Genomic DNA, 22,356 nt, shown 5'->3' with positions numbered 1-22,356 from the left:
GATGAATCTGTGGGTTTACACAACCAAATACTTTCTGCAGAAACCGTCTCAGGGAAGTTATTTTATTTAATTACATGTTTTATTACTTTTACCCATCCCCCCCACCCCCCCAATTTCATGGTATCTAATTGGTAGTTACAGTCTTGTCTTGTCCCTGCAACTCTCATACAGACTCAGGAGAGGTGAAGGTCGAGAGCCGTGCGTCCTCTGAAACTCAACCCAACCAAGCTGCACTGCTTCTTGTCACAATGCCCACTTAACCCGGAAGCCAGCCGCGCCAATGTGTTTCGGAGGAAACACTGTGCACCTGGCGACCGTGTCAGCGTGCACTGTGCCCGGCCCAGCACAGGAGTCGCTAATGCGCGATGGGACAAGGACATCCCTGCAGGCCAAACCCTCGCCTAACCCGGAAGACGCTGGGCCAATTGTGCGCCGCCCCATGGTTCACCCGGTCGCGGCCGGCTGCAACGAAGCCTGAACTCTAACCCAGAATCTCTAGTGGCACAGCTAGCAGGGAGGCCTCAGGGAAGTTAATCTGCGTGCTCATCGTCCTTACTAGGGTTTGGACCTGACTGCAGTTTGGCATAGTAACCAACTTCAGTGGGCTAATGCTCACCTTCGATGGCCACTGGTACGCTGGAGAATTGTGCTCTTCAAATCAAGCTTTATTTCTCACATGTGCCGAATACAACAAGTGTAGACCTTACCGTGAAATGCTTACTTACAATCCCTTAACCAACAATGCAATTCACGATGAGTTGTTCAGCAGTCTTATGGCTTGGGGGTAGAAGCTGTTAAGGAGCCTTTTGGTCCGAGACTTGGCGCACCGGTACTGCTTGCCGTGCAGTAGCAGAGAAAACAGTCTATGGCTTGGGTGACTGGAATCTCTGACAACTTTTTAGGCTTTCCTCTGACACCGCCTATTATATAGGATGCACCATGCCAAATATTTTCAGTCTCCTGAGGGGGAAAAGGTGTTGTCGTTCCCTCTTCGCAACTGTCTTGGTGTGTTTGGACCATGATAGTTCGTTGGTGATGTGGACACCAAGGAACTTGAAACTCTCGACCCGCTCCACTACAGCCCAGGTGATGTTAACGGGGGCCTGTTCGGCCCGCCTTTTCCTGTAGTCCACGATCAGCTCCTTTGTCTTGCTCACATTGAGGGAGAGGTTGTTGTCCTGGCACCACACTGCCAGGTCTCTGAACTCCTCCCTATAGACTGTCTCATCGTTGTCGGTGATCAAGCTGTTGTGTCATCAGCAAACTTAATGATGGTGTTGGAGTGGTGCCTGGTCACGCAGTCGTGGGTGAACAGGGAGTAAAGGATGGGACTAAGCAAGCACCTCTGAGGGGCCCCGGTATTGAGGATCAGTGTGGCAGATGTGTTGTTGCCTACCCTTACCACCTGGGTGCGGTCCGTCAGGAAGTCCAGGATCCAGTTGCAGAGGGAGGTGTTTAGTCCCAGGATCCTTAGCTTAGTGATGAGCTTTGCGGGCGTTTTGAACGCTGAGCTGTAGTCAATGAACACAATTCTCACATGGGAAAGGGCAGTGTGGAGTGCGATTGAGATATTGTAATTTGTGGATCTGTTGGGGCGGTATGCGTATTGGAGTGGGTCTAGGGTTGCCGGGATGATGGTGTTGATGTGAGCCATGACCAACCTTTCAAAGTAGTGCTACAGGGTGGTAGTCCTTTAGGCAGGTTACCTTCGCATTCTTGGGCACAGGGACTAGGCTTACATCAAAATAACAAACTAATATGAAGTTAGTTAGTTAGCTGATGATATTTCACTTAGCTTTACAGTATGTAAAGTTGGCTAGCTAGCTAACTAGCAACTCATTAGCATACTCACAGTGGCCTGCTTTAGCTAGTGGGCAATCTTTGGGGCGAAGGGTTGTCCAGTGGGCCGTAATGATCAGCCAGTCATATAAAATATTTTTCTTCCAGAAGAAATCCTTTTACTTTAGAATACAACATCCTCATCAAATCAATTGATCATAATAAATATGACCATAATAACCTAGGCCTATAGCTGCTGTCTGCTATCACAGAGTTTTTAAAGACCTAATGTATTCTCATGGTCAAATATTACAGTAAGGGTCAGATAACTGGTAAGGGTCAGAGACCTGACAGTATGGTGCCAGGACAACAACCTCTCCCTCAATGTGAGCAAGACAAAGGAGCTGATCGTGGACTACAGGAAAAGGCTAGCCGAACAGGGCCCCATTGACATAGACAGGGCTGTAGTGGAGCGGGTCGAGAGTTTCAAGTTCCTTGGTATCCACATCACCAACGAACTATCATGGTCCAAACACACCAAGATAGTTGTGAAGAGGGCACAACAACACCTTTTCCCCCTCAGGAGACTGAAAAGATTTGGCATGGGTCCCCAGATCCTCAAAAGGTTCTACAGCTGCACCATCGATAGCATCCTGACCGGTTACATCACTGCCTGGTATGGCAACCGCTTGGCATCTGACCTTAAGGCGCTACAGAGGGTAGTGCAAACGGCCCAGTACATCACTGGAGCCAAGCTTCCTGCCATCCAGGACCTATATAATAGGCGGTGTCAGAGGAAAGCCCATAAAATTGTCAGAGACTCCAGTCACCCAAGTTATAGACTGTTTTCTCTGCTACCACACGGCAAGCGGTACCGGAGCGCCAAGTCTAGGACCAAAAGGCTCCTCAACATCTTCTACCCCCAAGCCATAAGGATGCTGAACAATTCATTAAATCGTCACCGGACAATTTACATTGACCCCCCTTTTGTACACTGCTGCTACTCACTGTTTGTTTTTTACCTCTGCATAGTCACTTCACCCCCACCTACATGTACAGATTACCTCAACTAGCCTTTACCCCCGCACACTGACTCGGTACCGTTGCCCGCTGTATATAGCCTCGTCATGTTATTCTTATGGTGTTACACTTTTTATTATTACTTTTTATTTTAGTCTACTTGGTAAATATTTTCTTCTTCTTGAACTGCACTGTTGGTTAAGGGCTTGTAAGTATGCATTTCACGGTAAGGTCTACACTTGTTGTATTCAGCGCATGTGACAAATAAAGTTGGATTTGATTTGATATTACAGTAATGTTATTCACTATTGAATCCACTAGGTGGCATAACCAATCTTTCGTTTCATGTACCCTGCACCTAAACATTTGTAGGATGTGTGCACATTGCCTGGAACTGGGGGAGAATCTCAATTGCATACTTCACACCTCCTCGCTTCCTTCCCAAAACCCTCTGACCTTCTCTTCCTTCAATGGGTTTTGTGCAGTGGAGGCTGCTGAGGGGAGGATGGCTCATAATAATATATTTCCCAAATGAGAAAACCCCTAGGTGGTATATGCTAGCTACAACTGGAAGGTTAAGACAACTTTTCCTTGCAGCTTAGTAGAACTTACACAGCAGGTTAGGATAATTAAGGTAGCAGGTTAGGATAATTATGGTTATGGTGAGGGTAGGGAGCAACACATCTGCCACGCTGATCCTTAACCCTGGAGCCCCCCAGGGATGCGTGCTCAGTTCCCTCCTGTACTCCGTGTTCAACCACGACTGCATGGCCAGGCACGACTCCAACACCATCATTAAGTTTGCAGACAACACAACAGTGGTAGGCCTGATCACCGACAACGACGAGACAGCCTATAGGGAGGAGGTCAGAGACCTGGCCGGGTGGTGCCAGAATAACAACCTATCCCTCAACGTAACCAAGACTAAGGAGATGATTGTGGACTACAGGAAAAGGAGGACCGAGCACACCCCCATTCTCATCGAAGAGTTGTAGTGGAGCAGGTTGAGAGCTTCAAGCTCCTTGGTGTCCACATCACCAACAAACTATCATGGTCCAAACACACCAGCATTTCATTGTAAGGCCAACCTGTTGTATTCGGCGCACGTGACAAATAAACTTTGATTTGATTTGATGTCCCAAAAAGGGTTTGGGTTAGCTAAAATGCTCTCCTAACCTGCAACTTCAACACGGGGAAGATCTCAATTGCATGCTCCTCACATCCTCTATTCCCCTTCCCTTCTCAAAACTCATTGGAGGAGAAGGTCAGAGGGGCGGGACCTCTGGCTTTCTCATCCAATGAGTTTTGAGAAGGAGACGAAGTGCGAGGAGAGGACGCAAAGAGTATGCAATTGAGATTTTCCTTTGGTCTTTTTTTATGCTGCATTCACATGCTCATCTGAGCTTCCTATTTCCTAGTGATGTCGGAAATACAACTTAATTTTGTTCAAGTGCTTTTTGGTCAGACCAATTCTTCAACCAATAAGATTTTAGCTAGCTAAATAAGCTAAAGTTAGCTAACTTGCTTAAAATGTACAATATATGTTCAAACAAGCTACATTAGCCAAACAATATTGTAGTTGTCCAAAACGGATTTGTTGTCATCTTTTGGTTGAAAATGTAAAAGGTCAGTGGTGAAACGTCACAACTCGACAACTCGGGCAACAACATTTTCTCAGAGTTTCCCACTTGTAATTCCAACTTGGAGGGTCTTTCAAGTGAAATAACCCACTGAACTTCCGATAACTCCGATAGCACGTGAGCGCAGCATTACACATCCCATGATGTGTTTATGGGTCCACACTGCCTTCACGAGCCACTGACAATAACACCTGCACCTAATTATAGACAGACTAGGCCTACCAGACCTAAATTTGCCCTTTACATTTCTATTCTTTATGAATATACGGTCATACTTTTTAAAAGCCATAGGAATTTCTAATGGCAGATTATTTGCCAGTACCAATGGTACCAGCAGTCAGTAGCAGGTTTACACAACTTCCTCACCCTCTATCATTCATCTCACCAGTCAGGCTGGTGCAGGTCATCTACAGGTCACCTATAAGTCACCCATAACTGGTCTCAGCTGGACTGAAATGTCAGAAGCAAAACAACAACCTGTTTAATAAAGTGAATTATACCAATTGTAGGAAATCACTCAGGAAGTTTGTTACGTGTTCTCAAACATTCAAGATTATCATCAGGACACTGAACCAACACACAGATCACAATCAAAGGATGTTATGATCGGATGGCCAGTGGGCTATGGACTCTGAGCATTGTGAGTAACAACATGTAATTTCAATTTCATCCCCCTGAAAAGAGAGAACAAATATTATGGCTGAACTCAAATGTGCTGGTTGATAAAATACCTGTATTTATGGGAAAGATGTTTAAAAAGGGTATTTTGTTCTTAAATGATATTGTAATGGTAGAGTTATGTCCTTCATGGAGTTATCAGAATTGTACGGGAAGGTCTGCTCAATCAAAGAGTACAACCAATTGATTACAGCATTGCCCCAAAAATGGAGGAGGTGGGTGGCAGCGGGAGGAGGTAGGGAACTGGTCTGTCTGCCCAATATAAAGGATCAAAACTGGAGGAGGTGGGTGGCAGCGGGAGGAGGTAGGGAACTGGTCTGTCTGCCCAATATAAAGCATCAAACTGGAGGAGGTGGGTGGCAGCGGGAGGAGGTAGGGAACTGGTCTGTCTGCCCAATATAAAGGATCAAAACTGGAGGAGGTGGGTGGCAGCGGGAGGAGGTAGGGAACTGGTCTGTCTGCCCAATATAAAGCATCAAACTGGAGGAGGTGGGTGGCAGCGGGAGGAGGTAGGGAACTGGTCTGTCTGCCCAATATAAAGGATCAAAACTGGAGGAGGTGGGTGGCAGCGGGAGGAGGTAGGGAACTGGTTTGTCTGCCCAATATAAAGGATCAAAACTGGAGGAGGTGGGTGGCAGAGGGAGGAGGTAGGGAACTGGTCTGTCTGCCCAAAATAAAGGATCAAAACTGGAGGAGGTGGGTGGCAGCGGGAGGAGGTAGGGAACTGGTCTGTCTGCCCAATATAAAGGATCAAAACTGGTGGAGGAATAAAAATAACATAAATAAGAAAGTATACCAGTTTCATTTGAGGACCAGGATGTTGACAACTGTGCCATACGGATTGCAAGATTTTTTATGTACCGATTCCATGGTATGAGCTGATATATAAAACAACGCAAGATTCAAGACTTCGTGCTTTTCAGTTAAAATTATTATATAGAATTCTTGCCACCAACAAAATGTTAAATATTTAGGGCATAAAATCACCGAAGCTCTGCAGATTTTGTTGTGAGGATACCGAATCAATAGACCATTTATTTTGGTATTGCCCTCAGGTAGCCTGTTTCTGGTCTCAGGCTCAGGAATGGCTGAAAATGCATAGCATTGATCTAAAATCGACCCTAGAAATAGTACTGTTAGGAGATCTGGAGAGACTGGGTCAGTCAATTACTAATATACTAATAATAATATACTCTTAGTAAAAGTATTTATCTTCAACACGCAATCTGTAGATTCTATTCGATTAGATAGATTGAAATTGTACGTTAAACATCATAGCATAGTTGAAAGATATGTGTTGCGTTTAAACACGAAGTGGGTGGCCAGCAGAGATAGATGGGATGGTCTAAGGGAAGCTGAGGGTTGGTATGGGGAATTGGAGACAAGTGGGAGTGGAGTTGCTGTGTGAGAGAGAGAATCATGGTCAAAAGATAAAGGAAAAAAAAGTCTAAATAAAACATAATAAAAGTAAATTTGAATGACACTAAGTGGCAGTGTTTTTACAACTAATGCCGGTTCGCCTGAGGCTGTTGCCGTGCAGGTGTTTGTACACATGCATATACACACACTCTCATTCAAATTAACACATACAAGAACATACACATACATGTAATAGTGTCAGACATGCACACAAACATATACAGTTGGCATTGCCGTTATGATTTCAGCTGTCCTTGATGTCCTTTGTTTAATATATATATTTTTTTCATTGTTCGTTGCTGCTTTCTTCTGCCTTTTCCTTTTTTCTCTTTAGTTCATTATATTGGTTGTTGGTGCATTGAGGGGTTCTTTGGGGCGGGGAATGGAATTAATTGGTCTCGAATGGTTGAGGGATAGCTATTGGGGAACTGTGGGGGAATCTTGGAGGGTTCGGGATTCACGCGATTGTGATCATGAAAAAGGAAACTATGACATATATTTTATATCACTATCATGCACACGCACCCTCACACATAAGGATGGCTCTGTTGCGGAAAGACTGATACATGTTTGATAGTGTCTTGATGGTGTATTGTTAGTCCTTCATTTTCTAATACGTTAATGTTACCTCTTCCTTGTGTTTCTTTGTAATAAATTTTTTTTTAAATGTTTTTTTTAAACAACAGGTAATTTATCATTTGTTTGGGCAAGTATGGTTACAGTGCAATTGTCTTCTGTTTACACTGGTCATTAGGCTTTGACTCTTCCTCATACACTATGCTAAAAGTTGTTGACCCTAACCACAGGTATAGGATCAGGTTAATTAAACATTAAATGTTGGAAAAAATACCTGACCCTATATAATATCAGTGGTTTCGAGCAAATGCCAAACTCTCAGGCTATTCTCCACTTGGAGGTGCAGAAGACCCAGGCTGCCACTTCCTCATACCAGCAGTACTCTCCCTCTAGATGGATTTAAAGCTGATCTGCAAATGATCTATATATTGTACAATGGAAAAGTCCACAATATGGCTGTAGAAGAAAGGGGCAAGTGACTTTGTGTTTTTTAAAACACATATTCCCATGTTTCTTCTTCCTCTAAATCTAAACCACACAAAGTTTCAGTATTCTGATATTTAGATCCAGGGTTCAGCACCTCACACATACCAAACAGCTTTTACAGATGTAGAATCTTAGTTCAATCACTCTTGCTGCTGGGAATGTTCTTGCATAACAGGAAATATAAACTTGTAGTGTATCCGAGTTTTTAAAAGGCTTTCCACTTTCAAATGTCAGACTTGATTTGCCCTATCAAAAACTGTATCAACTGCTACAAAAATGTCCATTAATTATAATCCACACAATAATTTACTTTTCCTGTTGCTGCAGGATTATTTTCTTGCTGAAGCAGACTGGCTCAAATTAAGATCATACATCTGTAAATCAAACCAAAGCCCTTCAGTTAATTGTCTCCAGAGATATAACAACCCTAAACCTGTCTTTAAGAGTGGAGGCAGACCCTGAAAGGATCTGATTTATACCGGTCCACAGCTTTACCAAACACCCAGCACCATGTTCCTTCTGTCCATCCCCAGTATTCGGCCAGAAAAAAATCGATTTGATCTTAATTATCCCCCTGGCAAGCCTTGTGCTGCTTATCATACATGTAAAACAGCAAACACTGCAGAGATGTGATACCAGGTGACACTTTTACTACCCGTACACTTCACTGTTGTGTTTTGTAAACACCACTCAGAGGTGTCGTATGGGTACTATAAGGTGTGTTTGAGCGAGTTCGAGTGCGGTGGACAGGCGAGAGTCAACTGAGAATTTACTTTCAGGATTTATTTGAATGTTCACATGAGATGAAATTAATATGCCAGAGACAGAAACAGTTCTTTAGAATGTATATAAACTACAACTCTGGTAGAATAAAACGAATTATACAATTTGGAAATTCAAATATTTAGAACTAAGCAATTTCCAGGTATGATAAAACCTGTAACATAAATGGATGTGACCAGACAATGACAGCGGCGCGCATTGAGCAGTAGGCGGGGTCTACAGAAAAGGGAATATCTATTTTACGCTGCATCTGAAGTTTACAGTTTTGTGTAAATCAGGGTTGAGATAACCAGGACAAGACACTGTCACCTGCTTTCAGGATTTAGGCACCGAATAACTCTCTGCTTCGGTCAAGTAATATTCCTGGAATTTTCTATTGATATTTTTTGTCCAGGTTAACATTGCGCACCTGAATTGTCTCTCCTAGCGGATACCGTATAAATATATTTGTTTATTTTATTTCTCAATTTGTCTTGGCAATACCATAGCTGCAATGAGGATAAACAGACAATTGCGTAGGATTGTGCTTATAGCAGCTCTTCTCGACTTCTCTTCCAATGTGAGTGATATTCAAATGTGCCCCAATTCCTCCTAATTATTTGATAATGGATGCGTGTATATATCATGATCATGAAATTGAAAAGTATAGTAGCCTAAACTATAATTGTCGCTGTCTCAACATAAATTCCTCTGAAACTGCAAAATACTATTAATTGTATTTTTTAAAGTTTAGTTTAGGGCGAGAGAATGACATGCAGCACATTTTGATAAAGGCATATGGCTATACCCTTTCTAAATCTAAAGAAATATACTGCAACACAGAATGCCATGCAGTTTAAAATCATGTTTGAAGGTGAAGGCCATTCCTCCAGAATGTGACCCGGACTACATCTTACTCCAAGATGAGGAGAGCTGCTTCAAGGATCTGTTCAAGATCAACATCAGCCAGGCTGACTCTCAACAACCAGGCAAGTCAGTCATGCTATGGGCCATTAATGTAATCATTAATGTAATCTATGGGCTATTGCCATTAATGTAATCTACACAGAGGAAGAAAAGTTCAAAGAGGGGCCAGGAAAACAGCTTAGATAACAGCACATCCGTACACCACAAATCACATCCAATGAAGAGGGAGCAGTGATGGAGAGTGATGGAGAGTTTTGGAGGCAGCAGTGAGTCCACTCTGGTGACCAGATCAGCCAAACACTTCTCTCCTCTGCTATATGTGGAATCTGGTGGTCTTAGTGCCCTTGTAACGGATGTGAAACGGCTAGTGACGGTGTGACGTCACTTGCTCTGAGACTTTGAAGTAGTGGTTCCCCTTTTGTGGAGCGATGGGTAACGATGCTTTGTGGGTGACTGTTGTTGATGTGTGCAGAGGGTCCCTGGTTCGCGCCCGGGTATGGGCGAGGGGACGGTATAAAGTTATACTGTTACACCCTGATAAACACACATCTGTGCTGGGAGCCCCGGGGTCATTAATATGGGAGGCGAAGCAATGTTCTTTTAGCCTTCATTTTAAGGCTAGTAGCATAATACATTGGGTTATTGGATTTAGGATGCTGAAAAACTCATGTTACCATGGTTTCCTGCTGGTGAGAAGGAGAGAAGGCTGTGAGAAATACAATGCAAGTGGTTGATTGAAGTGGTTAGCACTATCACACAATTGACATTTCTGATATTCCATTTGGCGAAAGAGTATGATTTGCCCTCAGATTGGCTTTAGGAAGAAAACAATTGGATAAAACATTGGACAGACAGACTAAGAGAGCGATACCTAGTTAGTTGTACAACTGAATGCATTCAATTGAAATGTGTCTTCTGCGTTTAATCCAACCCCTTTGAGTCAGAGAGGTGCAGAGGGCTGCCTTAATCGACAGCCGGCATCCGGGGAACAGTGGGTTAACTTCCTTGCTCAGGGCAGAACGACCTTGTCAGCTCGGAGATTCGATCCAGCAACTTTCGGTTTACTGTTCCAACGCTCCCACCCGCCAGGCTACCTGCCGTCCCGAGAGAGACAGATCGAGCACCTGTCCTTTTCTATCTCTTCCACTGTTCCACAGCACATATGATACCTGGGCCTAAGGGCTGCCAGACAAGCCAAGGTGATTTGGATGGTGATTTTAGAAAGGGACTTCCTATAACAGTAACAAGACACATATTGTGTTGGCAGCCAAATGTGTCAGGATTTGTGGTATACTGTGAGAGCAATGGAATTGTTCAGCCTCCCTTGTGGAATGAATGAAGAGAACCTTTAGAATACCTGTGGATGACACCCATTATGTCTCCTGTAGAGTGCAGAGGTTTGTGGGACCACCTGAACTGCTGGCCTCATACTGATGTGGGAGAGACTGTGTCACAGCCATGTCCCAGATTCCTCCGAACCACAGGTATGCCCACATACATGACTAAGCATTCCAAGGACACTGTCACGTTCACCGTCTTCAAACTCCCTGTCATAAATGAGCCAAGGCGCAGCGTGCATGTAATTCCACATGTTTAAGAAAGTGAAACCTTCACAAAAAAACAGGTAAACAGAAACCGAATGTGACGCAACCGTGGCGCACACAAACACACACAGAAAATACACAATTACCCACAACATAGGTGATAAAAAGGCTGCCTAAGTATGATTCCCAATCAGAGACAACGATAGACAGCTGCCTCTGATTGGGAACCATACCCGGCCAACAAAGAAACAGACAAACTAAAATGCCCACCCAAATCACACCCTGACCTAACCAAATAGAGACATAAAAAGGCTCTCTAAGGTCAGGGCATGACAGTACCCCCCCCCCCAAAGGTGCGGACTCCGACAGCAAAACCTGACTCTATAGGGGAGGGTTCGGGTGGGAATCTATCCTCGGTGGCGGCTCCGGTTCGGGACGAAGCCCCCGCTCCGCACGCTGATCCCTGATCGTCGCCGGAGACTCCGGACCGTGGATAGTCGCCGGAGGAACCGGATCGTGGATCGTCGCCGGAGGCTCTGGACTGCAGACCGCCGCTGGAGGCTCTGGACTGCAGACCGTCGCTGGAGGCTCTGGACTGCATACCGTTGCTGGAGACTCCGGACTGCAGACCGTCGCTGGAGATTCTGGACTGCGGACCGTAGCTGGAGTCTCCGGACTGGGGACCGTTGCTGGAGGATCCTGACTGGGCACTGTCGCTGGAGGCTCCGTGCCCTGGATTTTCCCAGCAGGCTCCGGGCCATGGATCATCACTGGAGGCTTCGTGCCATGGATTATCACTGGAGGCTCCGGGCCATGGATTATCACTGGAGGCTTCGTGCCATGGATCATCACTACAGGCTCCGGGTCATGGATCATCACTGGAGGCTTCGTGCCATGGATCATCACTGGAGGCTTCGTACGTGGAGCCGGAACAGGTCTCACCGAACTGAGGAGACGTACTGGAAGCCTGGTGCGTGGAGCTGCCACAGGGCTTACCAGGCTGGGGAGACATACTGGAGGCCTGGTACGTGGAACCGGAACAGGTCTCACCGGACTGGGGAGATGCACTGGAAGCCTGGTGAGTGGAGCAAGCACCAGATACACTGGGCCGTGGAGGGGCACTGGAGGTCTCGAGCGTAGAGCTGGCACTACCCGTCCTGGCTGGATGCTTACTTTCGCCCGGAAAATGCGGGGCGCTGGCACAGAGCGCACCGGCCTGTGAATGTGCACTGGAGACACAGTGCGCATCACCACATAACACGGTGCCTGACCGGTCACATGCTCCCCACGGTAAGCACGGGGAGTTGGCTCAGGTCTAAACCCTGACTCCGCCAATCTCCCCGTGTGCCCCCTCCAAAAACGTGTTTGGAGTTGCCTCTCGGGCTTCCGTTGTTGACCTAACTTTGCTGCCTCCGCCTGCTTCCATGACAGGATCTCGTCCCCTGCCATAATCTCCTCCCCAGTCCAGCTCGTCTTCCAAGTTGGCGCACGCTGCTTGGTCTTTTTGTGGTGGGTAATTCTGTCACGTTCACTGTCTTCAAACTCCCTGTCATAAATGAGCCAAGGCGCAGCGTGCATGTAATTCCACATCTTTAATCGAAGTGAAACCTTCACAAAAAAACAGGTAAACAGAAACCGAACGTGACGCAACCGTGGCGCACACAAACACACACAGAAAATATACAATTACCCACAACATAGGTGATAAAAAGGCTGCCTAAGTATGATTCCCAATCAGAGACAACGATAGACAGCTGCCTCTGATTGGGAACCATACCCGGCCAACAAAGAAACAGACAAACTAGAATGCCCACCCAAATCACACCCTGACCTAACCAAATAGAGAAATAAAAAGTCTGTCTAAGGTCAGGGCGTGACAGACACATTAGAACATCATCAGACACATCCATGTTCAAGGTTGATGATTGTAAATGGGTTTTGTATGTCAGGTATTAAGTAATGCCTGTGTACTTTAGGCATTATTACAGGATAAACAGTATCCCAGCTGGAAAAAGTGGTTGCAATGATGGGTAATGATCAAGATTGTAAAATAACGTTATTTAGATCTATTCTCTCCTCTCACAGGCAGAGTATACAGGAACTGCACAGAGCACGGCTGGACTGAGCCATTTCCTCCACATGAGATAGCCTGCGAGTATGCCTTTGAGACCCTCACCTTCCCTTTTGAGGTAGGATGATGTGATTCGTACCTGGTTCCACGAGGCGCCTAAAGGCAGCTTAGCCTCTCAGTTCAGTTTTAGTTTTATGTCTCTATATAAAAAATAGCAGTTCAAATTATTGAGTGACAGGTTGGGCATGTTCTAGTTAGTTAAATGTTGGGTAACTCAAGGGGAGGCTGTATCTGAGCCTGGTAGACCCCACCTGTGCTTTATTGGTTAAGACAGGTTTTGCCTGTTGAGAGGCTTTTTCTTTAGAATGCTGCCATTTTGAAGTCAGAACTCTGTATAGCCTAGCCTATTTGTACATTTCACCGTCATCTTTGAAATACCATCACTGTGTAAATAAATCTACCACTCATTTGCACCTCTACCTGCCTGCTTCCTGCTGAATCTTTGTCCTAATGACTGCTAGAAGGCCATTATTTTATGCTGATACAGCACAGAGGAGATGGGCTACGGATTTCGCGCCAACCTGTCACTTCAAAAGCGCTCAATGATCTCGGAGTCTCTGCACTTGAACTTTATGTTTATTGTGGTATAGCGTGATATAGGCAGAATTCTGTGGGATATGCTCCTCAGGAATGATGTGAATCCACAGGTGTGCTAAGTCCCAATACTCTTTAATGACCTCATATCGTGTTTTTCCTCCCTTGGCATTTTGATAGGTTGGCACTCAGTTCTTCTACAGTGGTGCATGTCTTTTTGGGCGAGAGTCAGTGGATATGGGTGCACAATAAAACCTATGATTTGATTTGATTTATAACATTTCAGTGTCCTGGGGTAAAGTAAACCTATTATTATTATTTGATGTCATTTAAGAACAGATTATGACCCAGTGTTGTATTTGGACTGGTTGCAGGTGGAATAAAAGAGTAAATCACAGTGTGAAATGTTCTGGTTCTGCTCAAAACTCCTCTTCCCAGTCTGTTCCGAGTGGTCTTCCTGCTGGGAGGACAGCAGTGCTTAACTACAGTGATTTAAGAGACAGATAGCAACGACATGGTCCAAACCCCCGCTCTCTGCTCTCTCTTTTTCTGTTAGGCCAGGACACACAGTCCACCCTTACACATCTTTCTTTCTTTCTTTCTCTCTCTCTCTCTCTCTCTCTCTCTCTCTCTCTCTCTCTCTCTCTCTCTGTGTCTAGGTATCCCCCTTTCCATTTCCCTCTCTTTCTCTCTCTCTGTGACTCTCTTTCTCTATTTCAATCTTTCTCTCTGAATGAAAAAGTCCCAACTCATACATTCATAAACTCAGAGTGCTTATAATATGCCCTTTTGGATGAACAGTGTTGTTTCTGCTTCCCCAGGCACCCAGGTCCCATGGCTACTTCCTCTATGTGCAAGTCATGTACTCGGTGGGCTATGCTATCTCTACTGCGTCTCTTACCATCGCCACTGCCACACTCTGTCTGTTCAGGTGGGTGTATAGTTGGGGGCCGTCCAAGTGATTTATACTTGTAGTAGATCATAAATTGTTCTGCTCATCCCTTAACATTAGGAATGACTTTTACCACTTCTCCATTTGTCTAAAATGCTTGTCTTTGTCAACTGTTTATCTTAATCTCCTGTCTTCACTGTGTCCACTGCATGTACAAGGGTCAATGGAGGAAATTATGAATATATGTATTTTATTCTATCTCTCTGTGTCCTTGGTCTTCCCCCAAGGAGGCTCCACTGCACCCGTAACTATGTCCACATCCAACTGTTCCTCTCCTTCATCCTCCGAGCCACCTTCATCTTCATCAGAGATGCTGTGCTCTTCTCCTCTGATGACCACTTCCACTGTGACTCCTATCCGGTGCCTACTACCAATCACTATTAATCCCTTCATAACATTTATTACCCAGTGACTCCTAATCACTGACTGCCAGCCAGTCAATCACCCAATTACTAAACCAGACAATCAGACCATAATTATGTTCAATCAGCCAGTCAATCAATACAAAAAATTCAAATCAAGCTTGCAATCTCAATTTTATTACGTACATGCATTAATCATATAACATTCATCTATATATAGAAACCCCTTAGAAGAAGAAGACAAGGCTCACGTCCTTCCCTTCCTTCCGGTTGAGTTGACCTATCCTCCTGCCTGTCTCGGTCCTCTGTCGCCCTCCACAGGTCAGCTGTAAGATTGCAACATCGTTCTCCAACTACTGCATCATGGCCAACTACAGCTGGCTGCTGGCCGAGGGACACTACCTGTACAGCCTGGTCAGTGTCTCCCTCTTCTCCCAGAAGAGGCACCTCAGGTGGTACATCGTCCTGGGCTGGGGTAAGCCTGTTTATCTTTAGCAAACTTAAATTAACAAGACTGAAGGACAAATTTGCTCAAGTAAAATATTACACCATTGATTTTGGCTATGTACTTCTGTCCACTCAATTGGACTGTCTGGGAGCTCTAACATCATCTATTTTCTGTCTTTTCCTATTCCATTGTCTGACTGTTTGCCTCTACAGGTTCCCCAATGGTCATTATAGTAGCCTGGAGTTTGGCAAAATATACCCAGGAGAATGAAGGGTAGGTTATGTCTGTATTCAAGTATCTATGTGATAATGCTTACATGCTCCTCACATATAGATTGTGTGTGTATTCTCTCTCCCCCTGGTTTTAAAGGTGCTGGGAGAGGAGGGGACACGAGGGGATCTGGTGGATTCTCAGAGTTCCTGTTCTCCTCTTCATCGTTGTGAGTTCTGCCATAACCTTTGACCCCATAAACTAATTTGTGATTTTCTGTGAGTCAGCACCTCACTCAAAATCTGTCTCTTACGCAGGTTAACTTGCTGTTTTTTCTGAGTATCATAAGAATCCTGGTGGCCAAGTTAAGGACACAGGAAATGCATAGAAATGAGTTGAACCAGTATAGGTGAGTTACATATTATTATTTTTGACCAAAAGCTATTTAATACCTACAGAACAAAACACTTTTGTCATGTTGATGATATCTTATGTACTTGTACATTTTTATTTTCAGGAGGCTTGCTAAGTCCACCGTTCTCCTGGTATCTCTCTTTGGTTTGCACTACGTCCTCTTTGCATTCCTCCCACATAAAGTCAGTGAAATATGGAACTTTATCGAGCTGGCTTTTGCTTCCACTCAGGTACTGTAGTACCTTTATCCCACCTCTGTGGGTGTACTGTACATACAGTACATCCATGCTACAAACTTTCAGTGTATCTACTCTTTGGTATACAGTGAGTAAAAAAACATGCTTTATTGTCACACACCGGATAGGTGCAGTGAAATGTGTTGTTTGATAGGGTCAGTCATAGTAGTATGGCACCCCTGGAGAAGATTAGGGTTACGTCAACAGATTTTTAACCTTGTCAGCTAGGGTGTTTGAACCAGCGACCTTTCGGTTACTGGCTCAACACTTTAACCGGCTATGCTATTTTCCGCCAATTTAGTTTAGTTTACCTAACCCTTTGTCTGTGCTCTGTCCTATTCTAGGGGTTTGTAGTAGCAGTTCTATACTGTTTTCTGAATGGAGAGGTAAGTTGACAACCACAGCTCAGTGTCCAGTAGTAGATTATTGAGGATAGAGAGAGGCGATTGGCTGACCCTGGCTGTTGACCTTTGACACCCTATCCCCAGGTTCAGTATGAGGTTCGGAGGAGGTGGAGGCGATGGAGGCTGAAGCAGCATCTACCTGGGGAGGCCAGGTGCCAACATGGCTCCATGAGTCAGAGTGTAGGGGCCCATACCCAGGTCTCCTTCCTGACCCGGGGACCCTCCACACGCCACTCTAGTCTGGTGTAGCACATCCAGTCACTCCTCACTATACTGTACCTACGAGGCTTTGTCAATGGATAGGTGCCATGTGTGTCCCACAGTCTGTCTGTGACATTCTGACATTCCTGTTTGACTCTTGAAGGATGAGGCCTCCTTTTTATTTTTTTTCTGTTGAGTGTATATGATCTTTGACCGGCATGGCATTTAGTGACAGGACTGGACCTTTGGTTGTGGGGTCAAAACGCTGAAACCTTTCTGTGCATGGGTTTGCTATTCTGACCTTTCCTCATTCTCACCTGCAGTCATGCATGGCACACACACACTGCATGACTATCAGGAATGCACCTACCTACCTGTACAATTGTCAATATGACCAGGTATTCTAAAGGACCATGTGGACATGCTTAATTTTATTTATTGGCTTTCTAACATGTATATTCCAAGTGTTACATATGATATGTGTATGTTTAACCATGAAAACAAGAGCTGTTGTAAAGTTTAAAGGAATTTGTGTGAATGTGTTGGTGACAGTTCCTAGAATTAATTTAACCATGCTATGTTAGTTATATTACATGTGCTTCACACAGGATCAATGATGGTACGACTTGATGGCAATGAGAAGATCAACTCTCACAATAAATGTATTTTAAAAGTCATTATCACCACGGGGTGAGATACTTATTTTCCACCATCATTTGCAAATAAATTCATAAAAAATCCTACAATGTGATTTTCTGGATTTTTTAACTCTCTTTTTGTCTGTCATAGTTGAAGTGTACCTATGAGGAAAATTACAGGCCTCTCTCTTCTTTTTAAGTGGGAAAACTTGCACAATTGGTGGCTGACTAAATACTTTTTTGCCCCACTGTACATCATGTAGCTATGAGGCCATGGGGTTAAAAGGAAGTTACACATTAGTTACTACTAACTAACAATAACATATGTTGTAAAAAAAAACATATATTCTACACAATCCAGAGCTGTATTTCCACAAAACAATGAAGATGATTTGACTGCATATAGACAGGCAGCAGTTGTTGTTTACTGTTCCCAGTGCGTGCTATTAACAAGCTGCACATGCACAAGGCCTTGAGGAATCATACACACAGCCGATCCATTCCAAAAGACCCTGTTACATCTCAGGCACTGTAACACCCATGGATGAAGAGATGTCCTGATGTCCACTATACTCCACAGTCCTCAACCCTGGGCTTAACCCTAAACCTAATCCCAACAGGAAATCACTGTTCCTGTGACGTCTGCGTGTTTGGAACATGAAAATGCCTTCTGCTGTACTGCTGTAGCTGGACACTGCTGGACTCCTTGTGCTCTTTCACCTCTAGCATTTCCCCAGGTGGCTTCTAGGTGGTGCCTGCAGGGCCATGTGATGGATGTGGCGCTGCCATGCCGTTGAGGAAGAGCAGGAAGACTGCGGTAAACTTGCACCAGAAGGTAAGGGTGAAGCCCAAAGGAGAGGCCTGCTGCCGGAGCAGAGACACCAACACCACCACTCCCCCTGCCGACAGCGCCGCCGCCACAAGCACCAGAGCTGACCCCAGGCCACACCGCCGGCCCGAGTCCCGGTCCTCAATCACTTGCGATATGACCAGCAACTCCAGGTCAAAGATGGCTCCCACCACAGCCAGGGAGACCATAGAGCGACACAGGACCAGGCCCACCGCCACCCCAGATACACCTCTGTCGGGGTGCTCCTACTGAGACCTACAGAAAGGGGATTGAGTGAATTTGGGGTTTAGAACTATGCAGGTACAGAGTACAGTACCGACCTGTGTGACTTGGACAGAGACAAAGACACAGGGCAATATGCGACCACAGGGACATGCCTTAAACTCCACTGTAAGTAAATCTATCTGGAGTCCCGAACCCAGTAACCTTTGTAAAGCTGCTCTCCAGCAGAGTTTGAATCAGTAGATTAAGGAGAAACTTGGGCTTGAGTAGCAGATCCAGCTGTGTAGAATACAATGGGTGCATTCATTCATGTGAATTAAGACTGTAAGCATAAAAGGGAACAAATAACAGGCTATTGGATTAGTGTGACTTGCATCAGCTCCTTGATAGCCTATTTGCCTATATTTCATTGACATATTTGTCTACTGAGTCTGTTGTTTCTGCACTAACACAAGCAACCACATCGGTAATGACAGAACACTGAATATCAATGAAGAAATAAACATCATGGACATGATACCATAGACAATCTGGCAAAAACAGATGTATCCTACTTATTTAGAAGCATGTATACTATATGATTTACAAGCAAATCTAACAACAGTCATTATAATAAAAAAAACATGACTATTTACCTTTATCTGAATAGCGGTCATGGTGTTGTACTCCACTTGACCGAGAGGCAAAACTGGCAGCGGAAAAGATGTGTTCACTTCAAATATCAAAGGTTCAGTGTTCAGGGTTTATACCTGTGTATGATTATCAACCATCATTCGTAAAACAATGCAAGTCTCCTTTAAGAATAATCTCAACCGTCCCCACCCTCTAGCTATTCAGACAGAATTGATTGACTCTCCCCTCCGTAGTTATTAGAAGTCTGGTTACGGGATACTCTGCTATCGCCAGGAGAAGCAGACAGGAAGGAAGAATGTTTCTTCCATGACAGCACAGAGATTTAAACGCTGCAAGTATGGCCATTGCTGAGATTCCCAATCCCACACTATTACTAATATATACATGTAGGCCTACCCATTGCTGAGATTACTAATCCCACACTATTACTAATACACTGCTCATTCTTATTAAATACTTTTTTCTTTACATAGTTGAATGTGCTGACAACAAAATCACACAAAAATTATCAATGGAAATCAAATTTATCAACCCATGGAGGTCTGGATTTGGAGTCACACTCAAAATTAAAGTGGAAAACCACACTACAGGCTGATCCAACTTTGATGTAATGTCCTTAAAACAAGTCAAAATGAGGCTCAGTAGTGTGTGTGGCCTCCACGTGCCTGTATGACCTCCCTACAACGCCTGGGCATGCTCCTGATGAGGTGGCGGATGGTATCCTGAGGGATCTCCTCCCAGACCTGGACTAAAGCATCCGCCAACTCCTGGACAGTCTGTGGTGCAACGTGGCGTTGGTGGATGGAGCGAGACATGATGTCCCAGATGTGCTCAATTGGATTCAGGTCTGGGGAACGGGCGGGCCAGTCCATAGCATCAATGCCTTCCTCTTGCAGGAAATGCTGACACACTCCAGCCACTCCAGAGGTCTAGCATTGTCTTGCATTAGGATTAACCCAGGGCCAACTGCACCAGCATATGGTCTCACAAGGGGTCTGAGGATCTCATCTCGGTACCTAATGGCAGTCAGGCTACCTCTGGCGAGCACATGGAGGTGCGGCCCCCCAAAGAAATTTCACCCCACACCATGACTGACCCACCGCCAAATCGGTCATGCTGGAGGATGTTGCAGGCAGCAGAACGTTCTCCACGGCGTCTCTGGACCGTCACGTCTGTCACATGTGCTCAGTGTGCAACCCCCACCTGTGGATGTCGGGCCCTCATACCACCCTCATGGAGTCTGTTTCTTACCGTTTGAGCAGACACATGCACATTTGTGGCCTGCTGGAGGTCATTTTGCAGGGCTCTGGCAGTGCTCCTCCTTGCACAAAGGCGGAGGTAGCGGTCCTGCTGCTGGGTTGTTGCCCTCCTACGGCCTCCTCCACGTCTCCTGATGTACTGGCCTGTCTCCTGGTAGTGCCTCCATGCTCTGGACACTACGCTGACAGACACAGCAAACCTTCTTGCCACAGCTCGCATTGATGTGTCATCCTGGATGAGCTGCACTACCTGAGCCACTTGTGTGGGTTGTAGACTCCGTCTCATGCTACCACTAGAGTGAAAGCACCGCCAGCATTCAAAAGTGACCAAAACATCAGCCAGGAAGCATAGGAACTGAGAAGTGGTCTGTGGTCACCACCTGCAGAACCACTCCTTTATTGAGGGTGTCTTGCTAATTGCCTATAATTTCCACCTGTTGTCTATTCCATTTGCACAACAGCATGTGAAATGTATTGTCAATCAGTGTTGCTTCCTAAGTGGACAGTTTGATATCACAGAAGTGTGATTGACTTGATTGAGTTACATTGTGTTGTTTAAGTGTTCCCTTTATTTTTTTGAGCAGTGTATATACATGTAGGCCTAACCATTGTTGAGATTCCCAATCCCACACCATTACTAATATATACATGTAGGTCTATCCATTGTTGAGATTACTAATCCCACACCATTACTAATATATATACATGTAGGCTCACCCAATTATTGCATGAACAACTCTTCACTACTGAGAAATGTTGTCTCAAACTGTGAGAAAGCAGTGCAAAGCTCAACATGCCTCCTGAACTAATATGAGCTAATCATTGCTACAAAAAGTATAATGATCTTGTGAAACTGCCAGATGCATTATGCAAGAAACGATAAGCTACAAATGCCAAGTGTTGTTTCTCAGTGACCATTGGCCCCGGAACATGGTGCGAGGTGGAAAAAAACAACCTGGAAAATTGACAAAGTATTCTTCTTGATTTCTGAGTTTATGGGTCAAAGACGAGACGTGTACATTTGGTGTCCGAAGGCCATTCATTTAACATAAAAAGATAAATATGTATAAATATAATATTAACTCACTCAACTCTTACCCTTCTTTTGACCCAGAAATATTTGTATTGCAAACTATTAAATTAAGGGAGTTATTGAGCTTCTAAGTGCCAAAATGTCCTTCAGTGTAACTGACCAGGTTAAAATTCTAATGACAAAAGTGTTTTTAAATTCATCCTAAAAATATAAATGAACACCCGTGGCATAATTGTATTAGTGTTTGCAACAATATATAGAATAATGGACAACATACTGTATCTGAAAAATATTTTAAAACTTGAATAACTTTTGTCCGGACCTTTGTGCTTCATCAATGTCATTCAGTATAACAAAGGTAAAAAGCCATTTTAACGCATTTCACATTATGGTAATCATGTGACAGTGTGTGACATCACAAAAAAGACCAATTGAAGACCATCTATCAATGTGATGAGGTGAGTAAATCTCTCTCAAATATTTGATGATTTCACCTTTTCACCCTCTAGTAACCTTTGTAACAAAAATGCATGTCCTTCAGTACAACACTACAAAACATCATTTTAATGTTATTATTTTATAAAAAGCTATATTCAATATGAAAAGTAAAAATAATCCTTATAGATCAAAGTCATTACTTTATATAGGTGGCCAAGGAACTGCCTGTTAAATACGTTTATGTATGAAATCTGTCCTTCAGTATCATGCTTTTGTCCAAAAGTTTCATGTTTATACCACGTCACCCGTTATGCTGAATGACAGTAGCATTGCTATCCCATGTTTTCACTAGTTTACAACATTTAATCATGCAATTCATATTTACTTGTTGTATGCATACTGAATATTATCATGTAACTATTTTATGGAATTTTAAGGTATTTCAAGGCACATTATCTTTATACTGTAGATGCCGTCGTCTAATAAGGAGAGGGCTGCACGGCCCAGACAAAATATTAACGCAGATCTAGTTGCTTGGGAGGAAAGACTAGCCAGAAGAA

The 22,356-nt window shown here is 44.4% G+C and overlaps 2 protein-coding genes across 2 annotated transcripts; one reads left to right on the top strand and one right to left on the bottom strand.

The window, feature by feature from the left end:
• Positions 1-8,874: 8,874 nt before the first annotated feature.
• Positions 8,875-16,771, top strand: LOC139406107 (secretin receptor). Its single transcript, XM_071148583.1, has 13 exons — positions 8,875-8,940; positions 9,235-9,357; positions 10,678-10,771; positions 12,917-13,020; positions 14,318-14,427; positions 14,676-14,808; positions 15,132-15,285; positions 15,471-15,531; positions 15,628-15,697; positions 15,786-15,877; positions 15,986-16,112; positions 16,463-16,504; positions 16,607-16,771. Exons 1-13 carry the CDS (start codon positions 8,875-8,877, stop codon positions 16,769-16,771), a joined length of 1,341 nt encoding a protein of 446 aa, XP_071004684.1.
• Positions 16,772-18,054: 1,283 nt separating this feature from the next.
• On the bottom strand, positions 18,055-19,466 carry LOC139385937 (transmembrane protein 37). Its single transcript, XM_071131243.1, has 3 exons — positions 19,463-19,466; positions 19,069-19,121; positions 18,055-18,456 (listed from the first exon to the last, which is right to left on the bottom strand). Exons 1-3 carry the CDS (start codon positions 19,464-19,466, stop codon positions 18,106-18,108), a joined length of 408 nt encoding a protein of 135 aa, XP_070987344.1. The 3' UTR covers positions 18,055-18,105.
• Positions 19,467-22,356: the final 2,890 nt, after the last annotated feature.

This window comes from Oncorhynchus clarkii, chromosome 3 (genome assembly GCF_045791955.1).
Source record: "Oncorhynchus clarkii lewisi isolate Uvic-CL-2024 chromosome 3, UVic_Ocla_1.0, whole genome shotgun sequence".
Taxonomy (NCBI): Eukaryota; Metazoa; Chordata; class Actinopteri; order Salmoniformes; family Salmonidae; genus Oncorhynchus; species Oncorhynchus clarkii.
The sequence above is the reverse complement of the archived record's forward strand: the minus strand, read 5'-3'. Positions and strand labels throughout refer to the sequence as shown.

What these genes read in the sequence shown, in the direction of transcription:
- LOC139406107 (XM_071148583.1), top strand. Translation starts at nt 8,875, where the DNA reads ATGAGGATAAACAGACAATTGCGTAGGATTGTGCTTATAGCAGCTCTT. An exon ending in TATACCCAGGAGAATGAAGG is followed by an intron (nt 15,532 to 15,627) that starts GTAGGTTATGTC and finishes CTGGTTTTAAAG; the next exon opens with GTGCTGGGAGAGGAGGGGAC. An exon ending in ACTGTTTTCTGAATGGAGAG is followed by an intron (nt 16,505 to 16,606) that starts GTAAGTTGACAA and finishes CCCTATCCCCAG; the next exon opens with GTTCAGTATGAGGTTCGGAG.
- LOC139385937 (XM_071131243.1), bottom strand. An exon ending in TGACCGCTATTCAGATAAAG is followed by an intron (nt 18,457 to 19,068) that starts GTAAATAGTCAT and finishes AGGTCTCAGTAG; the next exon opens with GAGCACCCCGACAGAGGTGT.